The sequence below is a fragment of the Bos grunniens genome, chromosome 13 (genome assembly GCF_055505025.1).
Source record: "Bos grunniens cultivar Pamir isolate PY7600 chromosome 13, Bosgru_T2T1.0, whole genome shotgun sequence".
NCBI classification, from domain to species: Eukaryota; Metazoa; Chordata; class Mammalia; order Artiodactyla; family Bovidae; genus Bos; species Bos grunniens.
Genome location: NC_141177.1, coordinates 51,914,159 through 51,929,643, shown reverse-complemented (window position 1 = coordinate 51,929,643; position 15,485 = coordinate 51,914,159). Strand labels below are relative to the sequence as shown.

At 41.3% G+C, this 15,485-nt stretch overlaps 1 protein-coding gene and 1 long non-coding RNA gene across 13 annotated transcripts in view; one reads left to right on the top strand and one right to left on the bottom strand.

The window, feature by feature from the left end:
• Positions 1–8,949, bottom strand: part of TRDMT1 (tRNA aspartic acid methyltransferase 1) — a 52,749-nt gene extending 43,800 nt beyond the window's left edge. For 11 of the 12 annotated variants that reach the window (XR_015139583.1, XR_015139585.1, XR_015139586.1 and 8 more), the window contains exon 1: positions 8,786–8,875. Coding sequence is in view for 4 of the 12 variants with exons in the window: in XM_086334171.1 (XP_086190297.1) it covers positions 8,786–8,849 (64 nt within the window). In the remaining 8 variants the exon portion in view is untranslated. Of the gene's footprint in view, positions 1–8,785 lie in introns of all 12 variants that reach the window. The other variant, XM_086334172.1, reaches the window with a different exon arrangement.
• Positions 6,701–13,792, top strand: LOC147360989 (uncharacterized). Its single transcript, XR_015139590.1, has 2 exons — positions 6,701–6,937; positions 10,475–13,792. It is a non-coding gene; the product is annotated as an uncharacterized LOC147360989 (long non-coding RNA).
• The last annotated feature ends 1,693 nt before the right edge of the window (positions 13,793–15,485 follow it).

The window sequence follows — 15,485 nt, the reverse complement described above, 5'->3', positions numbered from 1 at the left end:
CATCTTGAAATCACGGTCTTTACCATCCATGGAGCCACTTTTTAAGTTATCTAACAATTTTCAACAGCACATCAATTTCAAAGTTACTTAAGATCTAGCACTTTTTTTGAGTCCATGCATGATGATGTCACTGGAAATATTATGCCAACCACAACTACCCATTAGCTATTTGTGATCTCCACAAAGTAACCCCATAGTGTATTGCTTTGTAATGCAATTTCTAGAAGGTTTGTTTACAATGATATCTAATACTTATAATTGTAAGGTCATCTTCCCCAAAATTATCTCTAAATCTTTAAATTTGGCTGTAACATTTTTCACCAATTTCAAGTGACCCCAACAAGCATCCTAAATGGGTATTAAGTTTTTTCAAGCTAATGTAACTTTTCCAAGCAGTGTTTTATTACTTTGTTGTTCAAACTAAAATAAGGTAGTTGAAGAATATCAGCACCCTTCATGAGAACTATAATATAAGGCCATATCCTCTTTCCAAAGTATAGTTTTTGGAGGGAAAATGAATATATTACATTGAAGAATTTATGACAAATATGTTATTTAAGGGCATATGTATATATGTTTGGGTTTTGGTTTTGATGAAATCACAAGCCCTTTGATGATACAATCATGGGAGAAATGCAAAAGACAACCTTTTATGAGAAACAGATCTCTGGATTTCAAGCATGCTTCCCTAGCCAAATACTGAAATGCCAACCCACACACACACAAAAAAACAAAAAACTGTAACATTATAGATTCACATATTTTTTCTTCAAGCCTGGTCACTGATATTCTGACAAATCAAAATTAACTTAAGGAAATCTCATTGGATGGAGAGTCAAGTAGAGATAAATGATCAGCATTAAGGCAAAATCAACAATTATTTTTAAAACAACTCAGAAAATAATAACAAAAATAAAATGAGGCCACAAAAACAAAATGTCTTCTGAAGAAGCAGAGAAATTAAAAGTACTGTGGAACCTTATTATCATCTAAATTTCAGGGATTTTAGGACAAAATGTAAATAAGGCAAAATTACTTATTTAGTATCTCTTATTTGATCTATTAATATTAAAGTTCAAGTGCTCCTACTAGAACTGTGTATAAATCCTTTGAATTATGGGTTTTTTGTGGACTGATATTGACCTATAATTAAGGAACATGCCATAGTCTATGAGGGTCATGCATGCGCTAAAAGGCTATGATGTTTGTTGCTTAAATGAAGTCTCATTCACTGAGAACAAAGGGATTATTAAATTCACTATTGAGTTTGAACAAAAGTCACTAATAGATGCTGAAAAACTATTATAATTAACTCTCTAATGGAGTAGTTTTACCTTAGTCCAAGAGTTATGCTAGGCTTGTGGTAATTAAAAGTCCCAGAATGAAAAGAACTAGTGAAAAGGTAAGAGCAACTATTGATCCAGGTAAACTAATGGTATTTATAGTATTTTTAAAATCTCAACATACAATCTACTTATTTTCCAAAGATGTGCGTGCATGCTCAGTCACTCAGTCATGTCCAACTCTTTGCAACCCTATGGACTATAGCCCTCCAGGCTCCTTTGTCCATGGGATTTCCCAGGTAAGAATACTAGACTGGGTTGCCATTTCCTCCTCCAAGAAGGATCTCTCTGACTCAGGGATCAAACCTGCATCTCCTGCCATCTAGGAAGATATATATATATACATATATATATATATATATATATATATATATATATATTTTGCTTTTAGGGAGGATGAGAGCAGTTTGGCACTATTTCTGAAGATCACGCTTCAGATATACTCCTAGTAATTTCCCAATGGCAAAGCAAAAAGCCAAAAGAAATTCTAAGAAGGCTCCAGACACCAATAAATACCAAATTCTACATGTAATATTAATTTTATACACCTTTATGATAATAATCGTTCTGGAGTCACTCACAGATATACTCTCATATATCAACCTCTTCTTTTCAACTTTCCATACAAAGAAATAACATTTCTTGACAGGAATAAAGTTAAACTTCCAATTAATTTTACCATATCTCATGATTATAACAACATATGATTAAAATTCTACACTGAGTTAAAACCAACTTATTCTCAATAGGTGTGATTATTTTGAGAAAAGTTCAAATGTCTTATCATGTGATACAGAGAAAAAACTCTATTATCTATTAAAATTTCACATATACTCACACACATAAAAACTTTTTATGCTTCTATTCAACTGGTCACTCTCCAGCACATACACACACACACACACACACACACACACAATTTGTTCTATACCCTGCATAACACCTTTTCACATCCTTTAAAATGTTATCCATGGATCAACTTTGGGAAGTGCCGATTTAGCTCATCTAAAAAAAACAAAAAAGAGAGAGAGACCTTCATGATTCAGACTTAATACCTAAGCTTAAATTTGTCACAGTATAATGATATCTACTTTAAGCTATAGAGTTCATGGCAAACGTGACCCTTGTTCACCTATCCATTCCACAAATATGTGTAAGTGATGTTCTAGACAAAATCTATCCTATTATGGAATTATATTCTAGTTATGGGGGGGTCAACCAACAAATAAGTAAGTATATAAGTATATACTATGCCTAATCATGAACAGTACTATGGTACAAATAAAGGAGACTAAGCCAGACAGTGTGGAAGAAGAACCTGGTTATATTTGTATGTAGGTTGGTTAGAGGATGTCTCAGTAGCAGCAACCTGAAGAAAATGAGGGAGCAGGTCTGGGACATATCTGAGAAAAGATGCTTCTAGACCAGAAAAGAGAGACAATGCAAAGGTCCAAAGATGGGAACATGCTTGTTTGTCAGAGAAACAGACAGGAGACTGGTGTTATGGACTGTATGTTAATGTTCCCCCCATATCCATATGTTGAAACTTCACGTCCCAGTGTGATGGTGCTAGGAGGTGGGGCTTTGGGGAGGTCATTAGGATGAGAAGTAGGTGAATGAGGGTAGAGCTCTCATGAGTAGGATAAATGCCCTGAAAGTAAGGAGATAGTTTGCTTCCCCTCTCTTCTACCAAGTGACAACATGATGAGCAGGCAACCTGGAAGACGACCCTCACCAGAATTCAACCATGCTATCATGAAGATTTGAACTTCCCAGCCTTCAGAACTGTGAGAGATTAATTTCTATTGCTTATGAGTCTCTGGTACTCTATTGCTGCTGTAGTTAAGTCACTCAGTCATGTCCGAAACTCTGCAACGCCATGGGCTGCAGCACGCCAGGCCTCCCTGTCCTCCACCATCTCCTGGAGTGTGCTCACTCATGTCCATCGAGTCGGTGACGCCACACAACCATCTCATCCTCTGTCGTCCCCTTCTCCTCCTGCCCTCGATCTTTCCCAGCATCAGGGTCTTTTCCAATGAGTCAGCTCTTCGCATCAGGTGGCCAAAGTACTGGAGTTTCAGCTTCAGCATCAGTCCTTCCAATGAATATTCAAACTGATTTCCTTCAGAATGGACTGCTTGGATCTCCTTGCAGTCCAAGGGACTCTCAAGAGTCTTCTCCAACACCACAGTTCAAAAGCATCAATTCTTCGGCACTCAGCTTTCTTCACAGTACAACTCTCACATCCATACACGACTACTGGAAAAACCATAGCCTTGACTAGACGGACCTTTGTTGGCAAAGTAATGTCTCTGCTTTTGAATATGCTATCTAACTTTCCTTCCAAGGAGTAAGCGTCTTTTAATTTCATGGCTGCAGTCACCATATGCAGTGATTTTGGAGCCCAAGAAAATAAAGTCTGACACTGTTTCCACTGTTTCCCCATCTATTTCCCATGAACTGACGGGACCAGATGCCATGATCTTCGTTTTCTGAATGTTGAGCTTTAAGCCAACTTTTTCACTCTCCTCTTTCACTTTCATCAAGAGGCTTTTGAGTTCCTCTTCACTTTCTGCCATAAGGGTGGTGTCATCTGCATATCTGAGGTTACTGATATTTGTCCCAGCAATCTTGATTCCAGCTTGTGCTTCTTCCAGTCCAGCATTTCTCATGATGTTCTCTGCATATAAGTTAAATAAGCAGGGTGACAATATACAGCCTTGACGTACTCCTTTTCCTATTTGGAACCAGTCTGTTGTTTCATGTCCACTTCTAACTGTTGCTTCCTGACCTGCACATAAGTTTCTCAAGAGGCAGGTCAGGTGGTCTGGTATTCCCATGTCTTTCAGAATTGTCCACAGTTTATTGTGATCCACAAGTCAAAGGCTTTGGCATAGTCAATAAAGCAGAAATAGATGTTTTTTATGGAACTCCCTTGCTTTTTCCATGATCCAGCGGATGTTGGCAATTTGATCTCTGGTTCCTCTACCTTTTCAAAAACCAGCTTGAACATCTGGAAGTTCACGGTTCACGTATTGCTGAAGCCTGGCTTGGAGAATTTTGAGCACTGCTTTACTAGCGTGTGAGATGAGTGCAATTGTGCGGTGCATTGTGCCTGAGTGCATTCTTTGGCATTGCCTTTCTTTGGGATTGGAATGAAAACTGACCTTTTCCAGTCCTGTGGCCACTGCTGAGTTTTCCAAATTTGCTGGCATATTGAGTGCAGCATTTTCACAGCATCATCTTTCAAGATTTGGAATAGCGCAACTGGAATTCCATCACCTCCACTAGCTTTGTTCATAGTGATGCTTTGTAAGGCCCACTTGACTTCACATTCCAGGATTTCTGGCTCTAGGTGAGTGATCACACCACCGTGATTATTTTGGTTATGAAGATTTTTTTTGTACAGTTCTTATGTGTATTTTTGCCACCTCTTCTTAATATCTTCTGCTTCTGTTAAGTCCATACCATTTCTGTCCTCTATCGAGCCCATCTTTGCATGAAATGCTCCCTTGGTATCTCAAATTTTCTTGAAGTGATCTGTAGTCTTTCCCATTCTGTTGTTTTCTTCTATTTCTTTGCATTGACCACTGAGGAAGGCTTTCTTATCTCTCCTTAATATTCTTTGGAACTCTGCATTCAGATGCTTGTATCTTTCCTTATCTCCTTTGCATTTCGTTTCTCTTCTTTTCACAGCTATTTGTAAGGCCTCCCCAGACAACCATTTTGCTTTTTTGCATTTCTTTTCCATGGGGATGGTCTTGATCCCTGTCTCCTGTACAGTGTTACGAACCTCTGTCCACAGTTCTTCAGGCACTCTATCAGATCTAATCCCTTGAAACTTTTAGTTACCTCCACTGTATAATCATAAGGGATTTGATTCAGGTCATACCTGGATGGTCTAGTGGTTTTCCCTACTTTCTTCAATTTAAGTCTGAATTTGGCAATAAGGCGTTCATGATCTGAGCCACAGTCAGCTCCTGGTCTTGTTTTTGCTGACTGTATAGAGCTTCTCCATCTTTGGCTGCAGAGAATATAATCAATCTGATTTCGGTGTTGGCCACCTGGTGATGTCCATGTGTAGAGTCTTTTCTTGTGTTGTTGGAAGAGGGTGTTTGCTATGACCAGTGCGTTCTCTTGGCAAAACTCTATTAGCCTTTGCCCTGCTTCATTCCGTATTCCAAGGCCAAATTTGCCTGTTACTCCAGGTGTTTCTTGACTTCCTACTTTTGCATTCTAGTCCCCTATAATGAAAAGGACATCTTTTTTGGGTGTCAGTTCTAAAAGGTCTTGTAGGTCTTCATAGAACTGTTCAGCTTCTTGAGTGTTACTGGTTGGGGCATAGACTTGGATTACTGTGATATTGAATGGTTTGCCTTGGAAACGAACAGAGATCGTTCTGTCATTTTTGAGATTGCACCCAAGTACTGCATTTCAGACTCTTTTGTTGACCATGATGCTACTCCATTTCTTCTAAGGGATTCCTGCCCACAGTAGTAGATATAATGGTCATCTAAGTTAAAATCACCCATTCCAGTGCATTTTCATTCACTGATTTCTAGAATGTCGACATTCACTCTTGCCATCTCCTGTTTGACCATTTCTTATTTGCCTTGATTCATGGACCTAACATTCCAGGTTTCAATGCAATATTGCTCTTTACAGCATCGGACCTTGCTTCTGTCACCAGTCACATCCACAAGTGGGTATTGTTTTTGCTTTGGCTGCATCCCTTTATTCTTTCTGGAGTTATTTCTCTACTGATCTCCAGTAGTGTATTGGGCACCTACCGACCTGGGGAGTTCCTCTTTCAGTATCCCATCATTTTGCCTTTTCATACTGTTCATGGGGTTCTCAAGGCAAGAATACTTAAGTGGTCAATCTAGTGAATCTAATCACACGGACCACAGCCTTGTTTCAATGAAACTAAGCCATGTCGTGTGGGGCCACCCAAGACAGGCGGATCATGGCGGAGAGGTCTGACAGGATGTGGTCCACTGGAGAAGGGAATGACATATAAAAACTCCTTAGTAATTGTTGCAGCTAACCACCATTGTTACTAGTTTGCATTATTATATATTAATAAAAACCCCATGGAAAACAGCAACGTATTTTATTACAGAAAAAAAATTTAATTTTAGTACATCAAATAAATGAATGTTGAAAGACAAGAAGCAATATCCCTAATATGCCAACCTCAAGTCAAAAGATGATAGAACATCCAGGTGGAGAGGCCACAGGAGGGGTACTGTGGATCCCAGGGTCAGCAGAGGAAGGCTGTTCTGAAGCAGCCACATGTTACTGAGCTGAGGAAGACAAAATGCAGCTGCAGCATGAAAGCCTGAGGTTAGGGCACTTGGGTGGAGACGATTGCAAAAGCTAAGGCCAGAGCATAAGGGGAATTCTGAAGGTCTGAGGAACAAAGAGAAAGAAGAACTGGAAGCCTGGAAAAGAGAAGCAGGCGAGACTGGCAGATAAGGCTGAAAAGGTGGACGGAGGCTAGATCTCACAGGCCTTTTACGAAGAGGGGACTGTGATTCTAACCTCAGAGGGAGACCACTGACTCCAGGGAGTGACACGATCCAGCTTACCAGGTAAGAGATCACTTTGTTGCTAAATGGAGAAAGGATGGCGCAAGGAAGCAGAGTGGAAGAAAGTAGGGGAGCAGTTGGGAAACTATTTTAATATTTTAAGTGAGAGATGACATAACTTAGATTTGGGATGGTAGCAGTAGTAATAGAAATATGTATAGACAAATTCAGGTTGCAATGGCTAGTAGGGGGGAAAATATCTAATCATTTATTAACTCCCAAAAAACACAAACTAAAATTACACAACTTCCCCTAACAAATTCACAAAGGTTAAAAATGGATAATACAAATCCTGAGGAAAATGTAGTTGAAGGAGGCACTCAAATTCTCTGAAAAGCAACCTGCTGTATCACCAAAAGTCCAAAAATTCTCAGTATTTTTGACTTAGTAACTAGCACATAGTCTTTCATTAATTAATTTGACTTCTAGAAAACATGCTAAAGAGAAAACCAAGATTAATGCTCAATAATTAATTGCAGCACATTTAAACTTGCAAAAAATGGGGGCGGGGGGTGGATTAACATCCAACATTTAAGGAGTGGCTGAATTACAGCACTAAGTAACCTTTAAGGGGCTTTAAGATAGGGGGGTAAAATGCTGACAATATTAGAAAATTAACTAAGAGCACAAGTAATGCTAGTTTTGTTTTCCCGCTGGTAAATTTTGTTACTTTACATAGAGAACTGAACACAGAGAGCCATCAAATAATTGGTAATAAAAATTTAATCATCACTAATCTCTTCTAGATTCACTCAATATATATGCTTAGAAAATTTACGTGCTCAACTTAAGACATACTGTCCGTATCTTACAGTACTAGTCTCGTGTTACCCTTGGTACTAAAAAAGGGAAGCAGAGAGGTTTCAGTTTTGTGGTCGTCACAGTAATTTAAGAATAAACATATACGTTCCATGTCTATTTGTCACTCTACAACTCCAGTGCCTAGCATAGAACCCGGAACTGAAGAGGGGCTCGTTCAGTAAACATTTCTGAGTGCAAACAGCCGACATGAACCTTGCAGTTCCAACTTAGCACCAAACAAATCTAAAACCTCAAAATGCAAGAGGTACATGAGGACAATATTTATAATATTTTGAGTGGTTACAATGTACCAGGCATTATTAAACATTTTAAACAATTTTTCTTTAAGGTTCCTAACGTTTCATCTCTGAAAGAAATACTTGTCACATTGTAAAACCAAGACACAGGTTCAAAAATGTTAAGGTCACATTTCAACGAAGTTTGAACTCAGTCTTCTGGAGCCTAAATGTATCTAGACCAGAAGTAACAAAATGTTTCTTTTCAACCATCACAACTGACTAGGATTGTTTTCTCCAGACTTCCCCTTCGGTTCTACTTAGTGTTCACTAACTTCTACCTCGCGTTGTAGTTATCACTTGGAAGATCCAAGCCCTCACCACCAGGAACCTGCCCAGCGTCCTCCCCTCCCCCGGTGTGAGTTCCTCGAGGGTAAAGGACCGAGTTTCCAGGCCTCTCGGGGACAGCCTCACTCAGAACTGGGGTTTGGCACAGGGCAGGGGGTTCGCCCCTCCCGCTCCGTAGGCACCATTTTGGTTCGACTTTACAGCCAAGCCATGCGGATCACGACTCCCAGCAGGTACCCCTCCCGCCCTTCGGACCGGGCGGAGGAAGGGAGTCTCCTCCCCAAGGGACAGCTGGGGCGCCGCGCGGGCGGTTTCCAAGACAACCGAGCAACTCCCCCGCCCCTCCCCCACAGACCGTTTCCCCTCCAGTCTCCGCCCTTAGTGCCTCGCCGCTCCGCCCCTCCCTGGAGCCCGAACTCTGACCAGCTCCGACTCGCAGATGAAGTGGCGCCCTGTACCGTCTCACCTCTGAGAGCCTGGTGCATGCCCCCAATTCCGCTGTAGAGCTCCAGGGCCCGCAAGGGCTCCATTCCCGCGCCGCCACCGCCTCCTCCTTGGAGCTAGGCCTGCCGGTCCCGTGGCTCCTCCTTCCCCCCGGCCCCGCCGCTCTCTCATCTCTAGTTCCGCGGCTTTTCAGTTCCCTCCTCTTAGGACTTCCCTGGTGGCTCAGATGGTAAATCGTCTGCCTACAATGCGGGAGACCAAGGTTCAATCCCTGGGTTGGGAAGATCCTCTGGAGAAGGAAATGGCAACCCACTCCAGTACTCTTGCCTGGAAAATCCCATGGACAGAGGAGCCTGGTAGGCTGCAGCCCATGGGGTCACAAAGAGTCGGACACTACTGAGCGACTTCACTTCACTTTACTTCCTAGGCTCTGGCTCACGTCTTCACAGGGCAGCCTTGGGGCTCAGGGACTGGCAAGGGTAGGCAGGTGGACAAGGGACAGAAAGCACCAAGGCATCCCAAGAGAATGAAAGCCACTCCATTGCTTGATTTACTCTCCATCTTCCTTCTAAAGTACCTTGAGAGGAAAAAAGAAAATCCTGGGTACACCAGAGGGCCTGTGCCTCAAAGTCAATTAACAGAGGTTAGAATCCACAAACACTCACTTTTCAGGCTTGCTGCTTTTCCCTCTTTGAAAGCCAGAAGCGTCCAAACCCTTCTTCCATTAGGCTTGAACATGTACCTCATGCCTGGGGTTGGGCCTTAGCTTGAGTGAGGGAACTAAATCAGCCTCTTACCCAGAGAAGATCTGAGAGTTACAGGGGCAGAAACCAGCACAGGTGCCCCGGAGGTCCCCTTGAGCTAATACAGGGGAGCTCTGGGGCAAGCTATTTTAACTTGGAAAATAGCCCCAAGATAGGAACTGCTGTTAATGTAACTTAGAACTATTTTTAAGTTATCGAAAGCAATTTCACATGCCTGATGCACAGTGTCAGAGTTTGGAGCAGAAAAAGGTTTATTGCAGGGTGAAGCAAAGCAAACAGCTGGCGCATGTTCAAAAACCCAGAACTCTCCTAAGGGTTTCAGCAAAGCAGTTTTAAAGGCAAGGTAAGGGCTGGGCACCATTCTCAGATTGTTTGATAGTGGTCAGTCTTTAGGTGCTAGAAGGTCTGGAGCCAGTGCTCATCATCATCAAGTAGTTACTTTCTTCCACTTTGTGGTAGTTTCAGGATCTGAAAAACTCAGACAATATACATCAGATACTAATCATCTGGGTTCTTCAGAGAGGAGCTAAAGCAGAGGCTATGGGGGAAGAGGTCTAATCCAGGAAGGCCTTTTAGGGTCCTCTTCCCTTACAGTTATGGCCCTTCAAGTGCTGTGGCCTTCCTTCTCCAAGATGATCTAATCACCAAATTGTTAGAAGCTCAATTACAAACTAAGAAAACACAGATATTGGGAGGAGCAGAAATGGTCTCATTGTGAAGTGTTTTTCTATTGTTCCCATTACCACCGAATGTTATTTATTTATTTATTTTTGGCCATGCCATAAGGCATGTGGGATCTTAGTTCCTGAACCAGGGATCAAACCTGTGCCCCCTGCATTAGAAACTCAGATTCTTAACCACTGGACTGCCAGAGAAGTCCCACACACGTTCACTATTGTTAGGAGAAATTGAGTTGTACTAATGGCTTCCCTTGTGTCTTCCCCCAGGTCTGAAGGTGTTCAATATGCTACTGGGGAAGAGTGAGGACAATTATGAACAGGTCAAGAAAGAATTAAGCTGCTAGACCAAAGTGGGAACAATACTCAGTTATGGATGTGTCTGGTGCTGAAAGTAAAGTCCAATGCTGCAAAGAACAGTATTGCATAGGAACCTGGAATGTTAGGTCCATGGAAGACAAATTGGAAGTGGTCAAACAGGAGATGGCAAGAGTGAACATCGACATTCTAGGAATCAGCGAACTAAGATGGACTGGAAAGGATGAATTTGACTCAGATGACCATTATATCTACTACTGTGGGCAGGAATCCCTTAGAAGAAATGGAGTAGCCATCATAGTCAACAAAAGAGTCCGAAATGCAGTACTTGGGTGCAATCTCAAAAACGACAGAATGATCTCTGTTCGTTTCCAAGGCAAACCATTCAATATCACAGTAATCCAAGTCTATGCCCCAACCAGTAACACTCAAGAAGCTGAAGTTGAACGGTTCTATGAAGACCTACAAGACCTTCTAAAACTAACACCCAAAAAAGATATCCTTTTCATTATAGGGGACTGGAATGCAAAAGTAGGAAGTCAAGAAACACCTGGAGTAACAGGCAAATTTGGCCTTGGAATACGGAATGAAGCAGGGCAAAGGCTAATAGAGTTTTGCCAAGAGAACGCACTGGTCATAGCAAACACCCTCTTCCAACAACACAAGAGAAGACTCTACACATGGACATCACCAGGTGGCCAACACCGAAATCAGATTGATTATATTCTCTGCAGCCAAAGATGGAGAAGCTCTATACAGTCAGCAAAAACAAGACCGGGAGCTGACTGTGGCTCAGATCATCAGCTCCTTATTGCCAAATTCAGACTTAAATTGAAGAAAGTAGGGAAAACCACTAGACCATCCAGGTATGACCTGAATCAAATCCCTTATGATTATACAGTGGAGGTAACTAAAAGTTTCAAGGGATTAGATCTGATAGACAGAGTACCTGAAGAATTATGGACAGAGGTTCGTAAGATTGTACAGGAGGCAGTGACAAAAAACATCCCAAAGGAAAAGAAATGCAAGAAGGCAAAGTGGTTGTCTAATGAGGCCTTACAAATAGCTGAGAAAAGAAGAGAAGCTAAAGGCAAAGGAGAAGAGAGAAGCTATAAACAACTGAATGCAGAGTTCCAGAGAATAGCGAGGAGAGATAAGAAGGCCTACTTAAATGAACAGTGCAAAGAAATAGAGGAAAACAATAGAAAGGGAAAGACTAGAGATCTTTTCAAGAAAATTGGAGCTATCAAGGAAGCATTTCATGCAAGGATGGACACAATAAATGACAGAAACGGTAAGGACCTAAGAGAAGCAGAACAGATTAAGAAGAGGTGGCAAGAATACACTGAAGAACTATACAAAAAAGGTCTTAATGATCCAGATAACCAAGATGGTGTGGTCACTCACCTAGAACCTGACATCCTGGAATGTGAAGTCAAGTGGGCCCTAGGAAACATTACTACAAACAAAGCTAGTGGAGATGATGGAATTCCAGTTGAACTATTTCAAATCCTTAAAGATGATGCTGTGAAAGTTCTGCATGCAATATGTCAGCAAATTTGGAAAACTCAGCAGTGGCCACAGGACTGGAAAAGGTCAGTTTTCATTCCAATCCCAAAGAAGGGCAATTCCAAAGAGTGCTCAAACTACCGTACTGTTGCGCTCATTTCACATGCTAGCAAGGTTATGCTCAAAATCCTTCAAGCTAGGCTTCAACAGTACATGAATCGAGAACTTCCAGATGTACAAGCTGGGTTTAGAAAAGGCAGAGGAACCAGAGATCAAATTGCCAACATTCGTTGGATCATGGAGAAAGCAAGGGAGTTCCAGAAAAACATCTACTTTTGCTTCATTGACTATGCTAAAACCCTTGACTCTGTGGATCACAACAAACTGTGGAAAATTCTTCAAGAGATGGGCATACCAGATCACCTTACCTGTCTCCTGAGAAACCTGTATGCAGGTCAAGAAGCAACAGTTAGAACCAGACATGGAACAACAGACTGGTTCCAAATTGGGAAAGGAGTACGACAAGGCTGTATATTGTCACCCTACTTATTTAACTTATATGCAGAGTACATCATGCGAAATGCTGGGCTGGATGAATCACAAGCTGGAATCAAGATTGCTGGGAGAAATATCAACAACCTCAGATATGCAGATGACACCATCCTAATGGCCGAAAGTGAAGAGGAACTAAAGAGCCTCTTAATGAGGGTGAAAGAGGAGAGTGAAAAAGCTGGCTTGAAACTCAACATTAAAAAAACTAAGATCATGGCATCTGGTCCCATCACTTCATGGCAAATAAAAGGAGAAAAAGTAGAAGCAGTGACTGATTTTATTTTCTTGGGCTCCAAAATCACTGCAGATGGTGATTGCAGCCATGAAATTAAAAGACGCTTGCTCCTTGGAAGGAAAGCTATGACAAACCTAGACAGAATATTAAAAAGCAGAGACATCACTTTGCCAACAAAGGTCCGTCTAGTCAAAGCTATGGTTTTTCCAGTAGTCATGTATGGATGTGAGAGTTGGACCATAAAGAAGGCTGAGCGCCAAAGAATTGATGCTTTTGAACTGTGGTGCTGGAGAAGACTCTTGAGAATCCCTTGGACTGCAAGAATATCAAACAAGTCAGTCCTAAAGGAAATAAACCCTGAATATTCATTAGCAGGGCTGATGCTGAAGCTGAAGCTCCAATACTTTGGCCACGTGATGCGAAGAGCCAACTCATTGGAAAAGACCCTGATGTTGGGAAAGATTGAAGGCAAAAGAAGAAGGGGGCGACAGAGAATGAGATGGTTAGATAGCATCACTGACTCAATGGACATGAGTTTGAGCAAACTCAGAGAGATAGTGGAGGACAGAAGAGCCTGGCGTGCTGCAGTCCATGGGGTTGCAAAGAGTCGGACATGACTTAATAACTCAAACACAGAAATAAAAACTGGTGGCTCAGTGGTAAAGAATCTGCCTGCCAATGCAGGAGACACAGGCTAGATCGCTGATCTGGGAAGATCCCTGGAGAAGGAAATGGCAACCCACTCCAGTATTCTTGCTTGGAGAACCTCATGGACAGAGGAGCCTGGAGGGTCCATGGGGTCACAAAGGGTCGGACACGACTCATGACTGAACCACCACAAGAACTTGAAATAACTGATCGGATAGAAACTTTTACATGTACTAATGCAATACTATTAACAAACTATGGCTACTGTGTCTCAATTATATGCCTGACATCCATTTTGATGTGTCCTATGAAATATTTTAACTGTACATGCGTATTGGCCTTTGAGTGTTTTCTTATTTGCCACTGATAGGGGTAGTGTGGTAGAAAGATATCAGAGAACACAGTCTTAGCCCTGGCATTGCCAATAATTGGTTGTGTGCCTTGGCGGTGAGCCCAGTTTCCTTATCTGTAAAATACAACAAAAGAAAGAAGAGGAAATGATTGTTGAGGGCCCTCTAGTTCTAAAATTCTGTAGCTGGATTAGTATTTGAAGCAGTGAGTCCTGATTGGGCCACATGTTAATTATCTGCTCAAACTGAAATGATCTTGAAAGAACACATTTTAAAAATCTGCTATAAGCAAATATACTTTTAAACCAACTAAGCCTATAGAAATCATATACATGCTAACATCATGTGATGTTATACATGCTAACATTCATAATGCATGAAACAAACTTTTCTAATATTTATTACATAATACAGTGCCATAAATATATATATTAGTATATATTAGTATCTTTCTATATAAACAGAGCTATGCAGTTACAGTGATTTATATATGGTTAACAATCAATATATGAAATCTAGAACCTGTTAAGCATTAGTGTTATAAATCAAAATAAATATGACCAAGGATGTTACATTGTAAGAAGGAAGAACAAGTACAGGAAAGAGTTCATGAAAAATACCAACTTTGTGAGAGAAAAGATGGTAGAACCCCATCCCCATGCAGCCTGATTACAAAATGTTCACTCTGATCCTTCAGGGTGTTCACCATGTAATTCCAGACTCACTTTTCTGCCCTAAGTTTGCTTTCTCCCATTCTTTGCTGCCACTACAACCTAGAGTACTCAGAATCGCCCAAACATGCTCCATTTCCGAGCTTTCCTGCTTCTGTTCTTCACCCTGCCTAGAAACCCTAGCCTTCTCCAAGACCCACACTTAAAGCAGACACTTCCTTCTAGACTCCCAGGCTGGAAACCCCCAACTTGCTTCAATTCTGCAATCCATCTGCCTCCCAGTCTTCTGCAATACAAATCCTACCTGTTCCTATCAACCCATTCAATTCATTCTAGCCCAGTTTGCCACATCTAGCTCCTATCTGCCACATCTTTTTTTACCTGATACTTCCTCTCTAAAATTTATCACAGTGACAATCATTTCAAGAACAGAAACTTCTTCCACAGTCACAATTTACAACAGTCTCCATGGAAGCACCTGTAAGATATTAGCCCCCTCAGATTGAATTATGTATGTGCTGTCTTCCAAACCCTGGCACAAGCTGCATGAGCTGGGGGTGCCACAATCCAGAGTAGCTAAGGAGGAATGTGGGATGGACAGATAAAGAAGAAAAAAGAAGATATATATTGGGACTTCCTCAATGGTCCAGTGGTTAAGACTCCACCTTCCAATGCAGGGTGCACGCGTTCAGTCCCTGGCCAGGGAACTAAGATCCCACATGCCGTGCAGTGTGGCAAAAACAAAAAAAATGTATATTGACTACTCTTTCTCAACTGTTCTTAGAGGAGAAGATTGGCTATGTAACCTTATAGTTTCCGATAAAGTTATCCTCAGTGACGTGTCCAATGGAGCTGATGTTTTAATCAGAGAAGCTCAACACTAGTTTGAAAATACAAATAAACATCAAAAGTTGAACTTTTAGGATAGTCAGTGCATTTTCCTTCAAAACAGAAAATACACTGTCAAGAAACCGAAATACTTAAAAATAGATATCTAC